The sequence below is a fragment of the Globicephala melas genome, chromosome 19, assembly GCF_963455315.2.
Source record: "Globicephala melas chromosome 19, mGloMel1.2, whole genome shotgun sequence".
NCBI lineage: Eukaryota > Metazoa > Chordata > Mammalia > Artiodactyla > Delphinidae > Globicephala > Globicephala melas.
In genome coordinates, this window is record NC_083332.1 from 49,563,384 (window position 1) to 49,577,660 (window position 14,277).

Here is a 14,277-nt window from a genome sequence, read left to right on the forward strand (position 1 = left end):
ATTAGGGAAACAGGAGATTCATTAAAGAAAAGAAAGGGAAATTGTAAAAGAAACAAGAATATGTGAATATGAAAATTTTAAATTAAAAATTCTAGCAGCAAAAAATAGTGTAATTAGAATTTGAAACAATGGATAGCTGTAGCCTGGACATATAGAACTCATGAATTGGAAGCTAATGCTGAGGAATTAATCTAGAATGCAGCATAGACATGGAGGACACGTGACAGGCTTTAGCACAAGTCTAGTAGGAATTCCAGATATGAGTCAAGGAAATGGCAAAAAAATATTTGAAGTGATAATGGCTGAGAATTCTAGAATTGAAGAAACAGCACGAATACCAAACAAAATAAATACCTAGATATAGTGAAACTGCAGATAAGAATAAAGGGAAAATATGGGAATTCCCTGGTGGTCCAGTGGTTAGGACTCTGTGCTTCCACTGCAGGGGGCACGGGTTTGATCCCTGGTCAGGGAGCTAAGATCCTATATGCCGCGTGACGCAGCCAAAAGAAAAGAAAAGAATAAAGGGAAAATATTTAAAACTACCAGAGAAATAACAGAATTCAGAGAAACAACGCGACCGACAGACAACATTTCATCAACATTAGATGCCAGATATGATAGAGGACTCTCTTAGGGAAACTAGAATTCTATATCCAGTTATCATTCAAGAATGAGGTGAAATAAAGATATTTTTGGATATGCTAAGACAGTTTTATCTATAGATCCTGGCTAAAAGAACTGCTAAAGGTATACTTCAGTAAGAAGAAATCTCGGGGGAAGGAGGAGGTTGCTAGCACCAGCATTGAGTGCAGAAATTGAAACAGTATGTTGGTAAATTTAACTATAGACAGTATATCTGGATGCTTAAGTCACTCAAAGTGACTTAAACTCTAGAAAGTATTTAATTAGCTTATAATGAGAAGTGTGGAGGTAGGGAGTGCCAGGGTTGGGGCAGTGGTCTAATACTGACATGAAGAACCCTGGATCATTCCATTGTGCTGCTGTGCCATCTTAAGAGTATAAGATCTTTCTTCTCATGGTTGTGAGGTGGCTGCTGCTGCTCTAGGTAACATATCATCACCCTATAGCTTCCCAAGCAGGAAGGCAGGGAGATGCTAAGAGAAAGGAAGCTTTCTAATGTGCCTCTTTTTTGGGAAGGAGAATCTGTCCAAGAAGGCCCCAGCAGACATCTCCTTATGTCTCATTGGCCCGAGCTGGTTCGTTCTTACACCAATTCCTGGTAAAAGGGAACAGGCTTACTGTGGTTGGCTTTGACCAGGCTTGCCTCATCTCCTGGGACTGGGTTCTTTGCTACCTGAGCAAAATCAGGATTCTGTTGGCAGGAAAGAAGGGGGAGTGGCTGCTGGTAGGCAACCAACAACAGTGTCTGCCACAGATAGCAAAACACACAAACAGAAATCCAGTGTTTAGTTTGTTTTTTAATTTTACAAAAGGAAAACTAAAATTGTTCACCACATTATCAAGGAAGAATAAGGTAAAGTAAGGAAGGGAATTTCATTGTTAAATCACATCAAGTTTCTGCCTTGTTAAACAGAATAGTACTGCTGAAAACGGTAGACCTCATTAGGACAATGTATATATGCTAACAATTTAAGATAACCACTAAAAGAAGAGGAATATAATTTCCAAGCCAGGAGGAAAAAAAGTGGTGGGAGTAGGGGTAGTGTGTCAGTCCAACAAGTCAGGAAAAGAAATAAGAACTAAAGGAAAACTAGTGAAGAGAAAACAAAGGTAGTAACATGAGTCCAAATACCTAAGGGTAAAGGGTTATACTCATGTGTTAAAGAGAAAAAAAACTACCAGATTGGATAAAATGCAAATAAGAAGTGGTCTGGAGCCTGGAGAGACTGGTCAGTGGACACAGGGGCTTAACAGGAACCGACCTGGCCTTCATCATACAGGTGGTTCTGTTCTTTTTTTCTTTTTTTTTTCTTTTTTTGCGGTACGCGGGCCTCTCACAGCCGTGGCCTGTCCCGCTGCGGAGCACAGGCTCCGGACGCGCAGGCTCAGCGGCCATGGCCCACGAGCCCAGCCGCTCTGCGGCATGCGGGACCCTCCCAGACCGGGGCACGAACCCGTGTCCCCCGCATCGGCAGGCGGACTCCCAACCACCGTGCCACCAAGGAAGCCCGGTTCTGTTCTTTAAATAACTTTCTATTTATTCCTCGCCCCATCTCCCTGCCTCTCCTCAACAGTTTCTGTCTGGCTTTGCCTTGCTACTGAGACGGTCGGTATTGTTTTTCTGGATCGCTCCCTGCCTACTGTAGATATGTATAACAAATTCCTGGACGCCTCCCCCGCACCCAACACCAACAAATCACACTGGGACTCCTGTAAGGGGCAGGTGTGGTGCAGAGCTGGGACCCCACATCCCAGCTGTCCCCCTGCCCCACCCTCTCCCCGTGCCTTAGAGCCCAGCATTCCTCCCCTTAGAGCCTGTTTCTTAGGGTGCAACATCGATCCGCTTGCGATGAAGACTGATGGCTTATTTCGCTGGGACTTATTTGAAAGTTAGCCAGAGTGATGATCATAGGCTGGAAGAAATGTTAGCTCTTGCTTTCTGGTTTCCTGGCTGCCAACTCAGGACAGCGTCAGAAGTTCTGGAGCTGAGATCTCAGACTCGACATCAAGGCAAAGTGAGGTGTCCTGCAGGAAGACACTGCCAGAGGGGTTGTAACTGGGGAGCGAGGAGGCCTGAGTCACTAGGATAACTGAGGGGTGTGTGCCAGAGGGTGGTGCCAGCAGGTTGCAATGTGCTGACTTCAGTCAGCCAAGCATGCAGAGGTGAAGCAACCAGTTCTCAGACACATCAAGGATGTGCCTCTCTGGGCTTCAGTTGAGTGTGAGGGAGGGGCTGTCAGGTCTCTTCTTCCAGATAATGACTGACACCCCAGGGCATCTTCTGCTGGTGTCAGCTGTTGCCACACCAGCAAGCAGGGAGTTTGCTGGGTTACTAGGTTGGCAAGGTTCTGGGACACAGGGAACCCTTTGATGGTTGTGCCCCAGTTAGTGGGAAAAGCCTCTCTGGAAGGCAGTGGGAGCTTTTGGAAGGAGCACTGGCCTTGGAGCCATCAGACCTGGAATGATATTAAAGCTCTGTCACTTATCGCCTGGCTGACCTGTTTCAGCTGTCTTGGGACTTTTGTGAATACCAAATGAGAGGCTATGCCTGCAAATGCTTAGAAACTCATAAAACACCATGCAATGTGGGTACAATCTGTGGTTTGATGCCTTTACATTGAGACTCTGGGACACATCCTTAGGCTTTGTGTCAGTGGGAGGAAAGAGGGTGCTTTATCAGCGTCTTGGGCTGGGATTTTTTTCTTTCTCTCCACCCCCTCCAGATTCAAGCAGTCTCCCTCCCCCCATCCTCTGCTCTTTATTTTGACGTTTCTTTTCTCTGCCTGCCAAGAAGATTGTGTTCAGCTGCGCTGGTCTGAGGCTGTGCTATATCCTGTGCTTCATTAGGTTAATTTGATGGGTTGTCTCCTGGGAACTGACCAGAGACTGGTTCTAAAACCATGCTAGCCTCCAAAACCCAGTTCCGTCCATTCTCCTTTGGGGCAAGCTTTGCTGCTCAATCCCATACGCCTGCTTTTCCTTTCTTCCACCTGCAGGCTGGCCAGGGCCTCCTTCGGTTTCCCTTGTTTCCTTGTATTAGCATAGTTGTTCAAGCATGCATCCCCTGATTGGTAGAAGGCTCTAGGGAAGACCATCCGTTCTCCAAGGCTGCCCCTGACCTTCTGGATTCTGCTCTCCAGTTCCTCTGTTCAGCCTCAGCATTTTGAGCTCGGCCAGCCATTCAGGGGGTATTTATTGTTAAGTGGTCTCACCAAATTTGCTAAATTTGTAACCACAAACCTCTCAGAAGACACTAGTATTGCCTTGCCTCCCACTAAATTTACCTCGTTACTCTCCTTCTCTCTTAGAGGACTGTTTCACATCTGATCTCTGTAAATCTCCAACCCCAGCAATAAAGATGCATCCCTCCCTGTGCCTGTGCCCATTCTCTGCTTCACCTCCTGCTAGGCAGGTCAACCCTTTCCGTGCGGGCACTGGCTCCCCCTACCCTCTGCCCCGTTCTTGCTGCTCAGGAACTCTGCTGCTGTTTCTTTTTTATTTATCTATTTATTTATTTTGGCTGCGTTGGGTCTTTGTTGCTGTGCTTTCCCTAGTTGTGGCTTTCTATAGTTGCGGCGAGCGGGGGCTGCTGTTCCTTGCGATGCACAGGCTTCTCATTGTGGTGGCTTCTCTTGTTGCAGAGCACGGGCTCTAGGCTCGTGGGCTTCAGTAGTTGCGGCACACGGGCTCAGTAGTTGTGGCTCGCAGGCTCTAGAGTGCAGGCTCAGTAGCCGTGGCACACGGGCTTAGCTGCTCCACGGCATGTGGGATCCTCCCGGACCAGGGCTCGAACCCGTGTCCCCTGCATTGGCAGGTGGATTCTTAACCACTGTGCCACCAGGGAAGTCCCAAAGACTGTGCTTCTTAATTATCCTTTTACCTGCAGCGTTAACTTCTCCCTCTACTGAACCATCCCCACCAGTATACAAACATTCTGTAATATCTCCCATTCTATTTTATCTCATTCCCTTTATTTAGTAACACTTTTATTGAGATATAACTCACATACCATACGGTTCAGCCATTTCAAGTGTACAAGTGAGTTGGTTTTAGTCTAGTCACATGGTTATGCAATTTGACCACAAACAATTTTAGAACATTTCATCATCCCAGAAAGAAATGCCATACCCATTCTCAGTCGCTCCCCATCTCCTCCAACCCCCAGCCCTAGGCAATCACTAACCTACTTTATGGATTTGCCTATCCTGGATATTTCATATAAATGGAATCACATCATATGTAGTCTTTTGTGTCTGGCTTCTTTCACTTAGCACCATGTTTTCAAGGTTCATCCATGTAGCACGTATCAGTGCTTCCTTTTTATGGCTGAATAAGATTCCATTGTATGGATATTTGACATTTTGTTTATTCATCAGTTGATGGAACTTTGAGTTCTTTCCACTTTGGAGCTGATATGAATAATGCTCCTATAATCGTTTGTGTACATGTTTTTATGTGGATATATATTTTCCTTTCTCTTGGGTAGACCTAGGATTAGAATTGCTGAGTCATACGGTAACTCTTTGTTTAACCTTTTAACTGCCAGACTGTTTTCCAAAGTAGTTGCACCATGTCACATTCTCACCAGCAATGTATGAGAGTTACAGTTCCTCCATATCTTCACTAATAGTTGTTATTATCTGTCTTTTTGATTATAGCCATCCTAGTGAGCGGGATGTGGTGTCTGATTGTGGTTTTGATATGTATTTCCCTGATAACTCATGGTGCTGAGCACCTTTTCACCTGCCTGTTGGCCACTTCTCATCCAGTCAGGTGTTCACCCCCTCCAAACCTCTGGATCAGCCATTGTGAAGGTTACTGCTGACAGCCTTCTCTTATCTATGCCAGGCCTTCCGTCAATAATTTCTTCTGGTCCTGTAGTTTTAAGAATGAACTGTGCTCTGATGACTCTCGGATGTATCCCTCCAGCTCTGACCTCATCCATGAGCTTCAGACATCTGTGTCCTGCTGCCTATTGCCATTTCCACCTGGACATTTAAAGGGCATCTCAAATTTAACCTGTTGTAAACAGAACTCTTGTTTTTTTTTTTCTTACCCAAACCCATTTCTTTCCTGACTTTTCTGTATGAAAGAATGGCACGCCACACACACACACCAGGTTGCTCGGGCCACAAGGCCCTGTGCCCCGGGTTCAGTCTTCCTCTCCTACCCACCACCCTCCATCTCACCCATCAGTTAAACCCTTCAGAATACATGCAGCTGCTTCTCACCACCTCCACTGCCTGGGATATTGAAGTAGCTTCTCTGTGGTCCCCTGCTAGTGTTACACAGCAGCCAGAGTAGTCCCTTAGCAAAAAATGTTTTAACCTAAAAAAAAAAAAAAATTAGAATTTATAATGAAATGCATCACACATTCAGAATAGTATATATCATATAAATTCCTTAAAGACTGGGCTTCCCTGGTGGCGCAGTGGTTGAGAGTCCACCTGCCGATGCAGGGGACACGGGTTCGTGCCCCGGTCTGGGAAGATCCCACATGCCCTGGAGTGGCTGGGCCCATGAGCCGTGGCCACTGAGCCTGCGCGTCCGGAGCCTGTGCTCCGCAATGGGAGAGGCCACAACAGTGACAGGCCCGCGTACCGCAAAAAAAAAAAAAAAAAAAATCCTTAAAGAATAAAAATTTTAAATATTCTGTTTCTACTATCTGGATTAAGGAGTAATACATTCCCCAGTACTTCTGAAGCTCCTATAGACCCTTCTTCTTGTCTCATCTACCTTCTTCCCGTCCAGGGGAATTTCCTGGATTTTACAGTGTTTCCCTGATTTTATCTGTTGTTTTATCATCTATGTATATAGAGGCCTTAAAACAATTTCTTGCTTAGCTTTGCATACTTTTGAACTTTTCATGAACTCATACTGTAAGTATTCATCCCTGACTTATCCTTTTTGTTCAACATAATAGTTTTTTGGTCATATTCATTCCTGTTTATGTCTGAAACTGGAGTTCATTCATTTTTACTGTATTACATGAATGGACCACAATTTATCCATCCTATTCTGATGGACATTTGAGTTTGCAGTTTTCAGCTATTACGCAGTGCTGCCTTGAGCATTCTCATATGTCTCTTGGTACACGTGTTCACGTGTATCTGCTTGTAGAAATACTAGAGTTTACTACATACCCACCAGGATGCCTAAAATTAAAAAGATAGCAGATATCCAGGACATGGAACAAATGGCACTCTCCTATGTTACTGGTGGAAACATAAAATGCTACAGCCACTTTGGTCAACTATTTGATAATTTCTGGTAAAGTTAAACATACTGGTGTATGTACCCTATGGTCCTGTAATTCCACTCCCAGGTATTTACCCCAGAGAAATGAGAGTATGTGTCCACAAGGTGAGTTGTACAGAAAGGTCAGGGCAGTTTTACTCATAACAACCAAAAACTAAAAACAACTCAACTGTCCAAACGTGGAAAAGAATAAACTACTGATACACACAACATGGACGAATCTCCAAAACATTGTGCTGAGCAAAAGAAGCCAGCCAGGCAGGAGTGTTTATATGAAGTTCAAGAACAAGTAAACCTAATCTCTGGTGACCGGACTCAGCAAAGTAGTATAGCAGTGAACGATGACCGGGAAGGAGCACAAGGGAACTTCCGGGGTTGTGGGGTGGTGGTGGAAATGCTCTGTATTTTATACTGGGTGCTTACACACATGGGTAAACATGCATCACGCTCTACGTTGAAAGACTTCTGCATCCTATTATATGTGAATTAAACCTCAATGAGAAAAACAGATTGTCCCAAGTAGCAGCACGATTTTGGGGGAAGATGAAACAGTGTATTGAACTAGTTGTCAGGGTTCAACTTAAGCTTTAAATCTGCTTAATAGGACAAGCAGGCTGAACTCACCAGCTTTATAATTCATTGATTCTAAATATTCAACCTTTGGCTGAGAAACCATTCATTCCCACCCAAACTAGGAGGACTACATTTTCTGAGGATGTCTTCTCACATGGGACATCACAAAGTAAATTAGCTCAGGACAAATGGGGGAACTTTCTAATCTCTCATTGTGTCCCCAGTGTTCCATCTTCTTCTGTGAGAAAGATGTTTTTTAATTTTTCTTTAAAAAGAAATACTGCTGGGATATACTTATGTCCATATTTTTTAAGTAATGCCAAATTAGCCTCCCAAGCATTGTACCAATTTATTTTCTCACCAATGGTGAGTGAGTGTTCTTGATACTCTGCATCCTCTCTAAACTCTTAGTACTGTTAGTTTTAAAAAATTTGCTCCAAGGGTCCATTTTAAAATATAAATCAGGTCATGACACATCCCTCCCCAAAACCCTCCCATCAGATTAATAATAAATCCTAATCCCTTCAAAGGCCTCTGTGTCCGGGCCCCTCGTGCCTACCTCTCTGACACCCTCCCCAGTTTTGCTGGCCTTCCTGCCATGCTTTGTTTTGGTTTTTTTTTAATTAATTAATTTATTTTGGCTGCGTTGGGTCTTCGTTGCTGCGTGCGGGCTTTCTCTAGTTGCAGCGAGCGGGAGCTACTCTTCGTTGCGGCGCGCAGGCTTCTCATTGCAGTGGCTTCTCTTGTTGCGGAGCATGGGCTCTAAGCGCGCAGGCTTCAGTAGTTGTGGCTCGCGGGCTCTAGAACACAGGCTCAGTAGTTGCAGCGCACGGGCTTAGTTGCTCCGCGGCATGTGTGATCTTCCCGGACCAGGGCTCGAACCCGTGTCCCCTGCATGGGCAGGCGGATTCTTAACCACTGCGCCACTAGGGAAGCCCCTCTTGCCATGTTTTTCACAGGTCAGGCTGTTTCTTCCTTGTGTACTCTGTTCCCTCTCACAGCACCCTGTAACTTCCCTGTCATGGCACTTTGTAATCCCCTGTGCCTTGCCTTTGTATTTGCCGCTAGACCAGAAGCTCCATTAGGACAGGACGCGTGTTTACTGTCCCACACTAGCGCCCCCAGCCCTGCGCCGGCCCATTAAGTATCTGTCGAATGAATAAATAAGCCAGCACCAGCCAGGTGGCCCTGGAAGACTGGCCTGCTTCCCTCTGTGGGCACCAGAGGTGGAAGCTGATGCCCAAATGTGTGCCCTTCCCCCAACTCTTTTACATCGGGGTTTGCATGGGCTTAAAGTGAAAGATCAGAGCAGCTGTGAAAGGGAGAAATGAGAATTAGGCATTGGCAACTGGAGGGCACGGGGAGTACCCCAGAGCAAATGACGTGCATAAAAGCTCTTAACCAGGTGACTTCTGGGATTCGGGGTGCATGTCTGGGGCCTCTGACCGTTCTTGCTGCGTTCTGCCCTATGCCCTCAGTTGCCCTCAGCACACGTTCCCAGAAGCAGCCCAGCCTTGGGATTTCCAGAGCAAAGGCTTTTGCCGGTGACCCTTGTTTGGGAAGACCCTCTCTGCTCTTCCCAAACACAGTGACGAAACTGGGGCTTTTCCTCCCCTGACAAGGCAGCCGGTTACGTCAGATGCCCCCTTTGTTGAGACTGCAAGGAGTTACAGTCTTCCCCAACGTGAGAGATGTTTCCTTCAGAGCCTCCTGTGCCGGTTTCTGCCCAAGTCCGCCTTCGGGGGCCACAGTGGGCCACGCACCAGGAACCAGGTCTCCCCAGCCAGGCCCCTCGCAGCATCCCTTGCTCAGCCTGGAAAGTCACCACCTCCTGGGCCGCTTGCCTCATGGCTGGCTCTTCTCAGGTCACAGGATGCTGGGAGCAAGACCCTGCAAAACGGAGTTCTTTTCCTTAGATGTTGGTCATGGATATGAGCAAAGGGAGGCCTAGAAGAGACAGTGACCTGGCTTCTATTTACAGACAGCGCCACCAAAGGCTGTGCATGGAGTCTGGCATGCCAAAGGGTGCAGTAGAACCTTTGGAAGGAGCACGCCGGACCAGTGCCACTGGGTCTGTGGGTTAGAGCTGGGAGCCCCGGTGAGGCCTGTGGACGAAGCTTCACTCTTGACCCTGGGAAGCCGGCTTCTGTGTCTCTTTGCCTCTTACCCTGGAGCCTCTGGGTGGTTGAAGGAACCCATGGGCTTCTTTCTACGCCCTGGCCAGTCACAGGCTTTGGAACTGGATAGACCTGGACTCAAATCTCAGCTACACTCAGGAGGTTGTGACTAGGCAAGTTCCTTCACGTCTGTGAGCATTGTTTCCCCACCCAGAATAATGTCTCCTTATTGGAACGTGTTAGTTCTGTTCCCTGATGGCTTTGTGGTTTGGCTTGGCCCCAGAAATTGGAGCTGCCATAAATGGAGGGGGCGGCAGAGGTTCTTGAACATAGAGCCTGAGATGCCTACTGTGCAGCTGGTGGCAGCAGCCAGAGTTGCTGGAGGAGCTGGCTGGAGCTGGAGCTTTCCGAGTGCAGCTGTGAGGCCCAGGGGCCGGGTCAGCGCCAGGGCTGGCTGGACTTGGAGAGGAGCTGGTGGGGACACGCAGGCCTCTAGGATTAAGTGCTCCCCATGACATGGAGCCAGGGCCCGGGGGCTCCACTCTGAGCTTTGTCCCTGACTCTCACCCCGGCTCCCTAGCACATGGCATGGATTCAGGCTCCTTTCCTTAGGGTGGATCTCCAAAGCACCCTGCTGCCTCTTCTCCCTGCTCTTGCCCACGGCAGCACAGGGTCTCAGGCTGTCAGTAGTCCATGGCATTTATTTGGTAACCTGCAGAGGAAGGCAACTGTCCAGAGGGCTGAGTGGTGGTGGTGCTGAGCGTCCTGACACGGTCAGGTTCTCTCCCTGACACCAGAGCTGGAAGGATTGTTAGCGAATCACCCAGCTAACCCAGGAACGCTTCATCTGTAGCCCACACTACAGAGGGGAGAGGGCAAATCCCAGGGCTCAGGTCAACCGCCCCCCTCACTTTGTGGGGGGCTTCTCTACCTCTTCTCAGGGGTAGAGAACGCCCGGGCAGGGGCTCATATCTGCAGTCCCCTACGATCTTTTCTCTGGGCCATTTTCTCTTAAGTTTGCTGAAATTAACCTCATGTCACTGGAATAGGAACTTCCTAAACCTGGCTTTTCCAGCGACTTGCCCTGTGGCTCTAGGGAAATCACTTTCTGTCCTTGTTTACCTTCTGACTAATGAGTGAGGGTGGCGGGCTAATCTGGTCTTTAGAGGCCCGAGTTAAGGAGAGCAGAGTGATGCTATCTGCAGTTAGAGGGAAGAGCCCTTTCTCTTGTCCACCCTTCAGTTAAGTGGGCATCTCCTCTACTGCCAGCTCTGTCCCCTCTGGGACTTGGGGGCAGGGCTGGGGGAGAGCACGTGTGCATGTGCGATCTGTCTGCACATTATTTTTCCTTTCTGCAATTTCAGAGTCATGCTGCGGCAGCCTGGTGCCTGACGAGTGAGGGGAACCTGCCAGGGGATTACTGCTAGCTCAAGGCAGGACAGAGGCCTCAAGGGAGCGGAGATGGGCAGAGCAGCCTCCAAGCCTGGGCCAGCAGCACCAAGACGGAGGCCTGGGCCCTGGCCTGGAGCTCGGCTCACACTCGCTCGGCTGACCCTGATGGCGTTCGAAGCAACACCCTGCTGAGAAGCGGCTGTTCCCAGGCCCCAGAGGACCTCAGAGCAGGAGCTGGAGTTTGACCACCCCTACACAACTGCAGTTGGGGCTGCGACCGTCGGGGGAAGGGGCTGGCGCCTCGGATGGGAAGTAGAAGGGCAGAACCTAACGCCAGGAGGATCTTGGTCTCTGAAGAGTTTTCTGGAACCCACGGAGCTTCCTGGGTTTCTTCTCTCTGGATTGGGGCTTGGTTCCCTCTCCTCCCCTGGCAGAGGGGTTGGGCCCTGAGGGCCAACTGAGAGAGGGAAGACTCTTAAATGAAATTCAGGCTGCCTGAAGCCCACGTGCTCTCTGCTATGATTGGGGTTCAAGGGCTTCCCTGCTGCAGGGGACAAGGGGCCGCCTCGGCATCTGCTCATGAGCCACAAGGACCCCGAATGCTCCAGACTGGATCGTTTCAAGCCGCCAAAGAGGGGGACCCCCACAGCTGGCAGCCAGCAACCCCAAGGGACTAGAGGGCTGGGATGGACTGACCTCCCCCTTGCCAGGGCTCTGGGAGAAGCAGAGCCTCTGTGGCCCAGCTAGTGACGGAGAGACCCAATGAAGCCATAAGCAGGGCCAGGCGGCTCAGGGACAGGGGAGCCACTGCTGCCGACGTGCTTTTTCCTGACGCTGAGGGAGGGCGTAGTGTGGGACCTCTGCCCCTGTCCCCTCCCTGGCACTTGCCCATATGCCCTTTGCGTGTGGTGCCAGAACAAGCAGGCTACGCTGTGGCTGGCCCATCAGCGGGCTGGGAAAGGAGTGGCCACGGTGACACCTGCCTGACTGCCGGGCTGAGGCCCCAGCTCCCCAGGGCGCCGAACCATGAAGTGCTCCCTGCGGGTGTGGTTCCTCTCCGTGGCCTTCCTGCTGGTGTTCATCATGTCACTGCTGTTCACCTACTCCCACCACAGCATGGCCACCCTGCCCTACCTGGACTCGGGCGCCCTGGACGGGACCCACCGGGTGAAGCTGGTGCCCGGCTACACCGGCCTTCAGCGCCTCAGCAAGGAGGGGCCCGCCGGCAAGAGCTGTGCCTGTCGCCGCTGCATGGGCGACGCCGGCGCCTCTGAGTGGTTTGATAGCCACTTCAACAGCAACATTTCCCCGGTCTGGACCCGGGAGAACATGGACCTGCCCCCAGAGGTCCAGAGGTGGTGGATGGTGAGAAAGCTGTGGCCCTTCCTGCCTCCCCTTTGCTGCCGCCTCTCCGGTGGTCTGTCCTGCCATTTGGGAGTCACCCTTAGAGCCCCCTCTTGGATTGGGGCTGTCTATCTTCTGGCCCCCAGAGCCTTGACAAAGTGTGAGGTTCACTGGACCAGAGCCAGCTCCTAGGATCACAAATTGTGAAGGGGGAGCGAGCTGTGGCCTGGAAGGAAAGAGAACTAATATTTTCTAGTGCCTGTAGAGGCCAAACATAGACCAGAGATGCCTTGCTGGGCCAGGGAGGTGAAATAGCCAGGAGAAACAGGTTCCCCAGGGAGAAGATGGCGAGAAGTGAGCATGGCAACAGGAAGAAGGCCTGCCCTTTATAAAGGAGGCAGCAGCTCAGCTCCAGTGATTGTTGCTATGCAGGCAGTATCCTAATTTGTAAATGTTTGCTCAAAATAATTTGAAACACCATGCCACTCACTTGGTTCCTTCCAATTGCTGGAAAAGCCTTTCTTCTGGGTTGGGATAGGAAAGCATTAGCAACTCCTCTGGGGGCTAAGGGAGGTGAAGGGGAGGGGATGGGGGGACAGGTGTACCCAAGCCTCCCCATTCTTCCAGATCCTGTCACCTTGCTGCCGCTTTAGCTCCCTTCACCTTGTCCCTGTCATCTCTGGAGCGTCACTCCCTAGGCTTTGCCAGGGCCATCTGGTTGCCACACATGTCAGAGGTGGAGCAGCATCAGTACTTGACCCGGGGGGGCCTGCAGACTGCAGGCATTTCCTGCTGGGGGACTTGGGAGGCAGCTCATGGTCCCTGGTTTCCCCAGCTGGCACATGGGGAGGGTGATGACTCTCCCTTTTTCTCACAGTTAGGACAGCTGTGAGGATGAGCTCCTGCAATCAGGCTTATGAGAGCAGCTCAGAGATCCTGCTTCCCAGCCCGGACTCTCAGAGTCCCTAAGGATGGGGAGTCTACAGAGCAGGAGTCACCAGGAGCCACACACGCCCTTCACATGTCAGACTGGAGCCCTTGAAGGGTCCTGCCCGTTGCTCATAGTCACACCCTTCATTTTACAGGGAAGATCGAGGTTCAGAGAGTGCCCTGAGCTTGCCTTGGTCATAGGTCTCAGTGGTGGCCACGAAGAGCCAGAACAGGCCTCTGGGCAGGGGTGGACCGAGAGGCAGGCCAGGCCCCCTGCTCACGGGGGTGGAACTCAGGGCTGTTTAAGCCCCAGAACCACCTCTCTGCTGCTCCCCACAGCCACCCTCTTTCGCTGTGAACTTAGAAATTCTTGTCTCAGGGCTAAGCTGCTTCTCCACACTGAGTTCATGTTCTTGTGCTCAGGGGCCCTTCCTGTGCTCAGAGAAGAGGCAGAGAAGCAGGCCCACCCATCCCCTCCACGCATTCTGTCCCCTGAGCAGCTCCTGCTTAGCCGCAAACCCACAGCATTGCCGCTAGGACCACAGAACATTTTAAAGCCCTTACAGATGGTGGCCCAGGGGCCGAATCCAGCTCACTCAGTGTTCTTAAACTATTTGCATGAGTTACCATCATTTAGGACCTCTGTTTTTTCAGCTTCTCTTGAGAAACCAGAAAATCTGGTCCTTCTGGGCTGACAATCCCACAAGGCGACAGTTGGTTGGAGCCACCCCTTTTCGATGGGAGCTCCTGTTGGCTGTAGGCCCCACCTGCCTCTTCACTCCTGCACATTACCTGCCTGGCACTATAGGCGTTTAAGTGCTGCCCTGGCCTCATTTCATGGTCTCTTGCATCACTGGTGGTGGGAGGTGCAGGGGACCAGTTTCATTCCAGCTGTTCTGACTTTGAAAGAATATCTGTGCCTCTTTGCCTTTTCCCCAGGGCTCAGGGCTCCGGATATCCTGTGGATCTTGCCTGGAGTTTCAGGCTGAGTCCCAGAGGCGCCCCCTGCAGGCTGCTT

At 50.1% G+C, this 14,277-nt stretch overlaps 1 protein-coding gene across 6 annotated transcripts in view; it reads left to right on the top strand.

Annotated features, from left to right (window-relative positions):
- Nucleotides 1-14,277, top strand: part of ST3GAL2 (ST3 beta-galactoside alpha-2,3-sialyltransferase 2) — a 66,179-nt gene that overhangs the window by 22,214 nt on the left and 29,688 nt on the right. For all 6 annotated transcript variants that reach the window (XR_009560188.2, XR_009560191.2, XR_009560189.2 and 3 more), the window contains exon 2: nucleotides 10,958-12,350. Coding sequence is in view for 2 of the 6 variants with exons in the window: in XM_060289892.2 (XP_060145875.1) it covers nucleotides 12,012-12,350 (339 nt within the window). In the remaining 4 variants the exon portion in view is untranslated. The remainder of the gene's footprint in view (nucleotides 1-10,957; nucleotides 12,351-14,277) is intronic.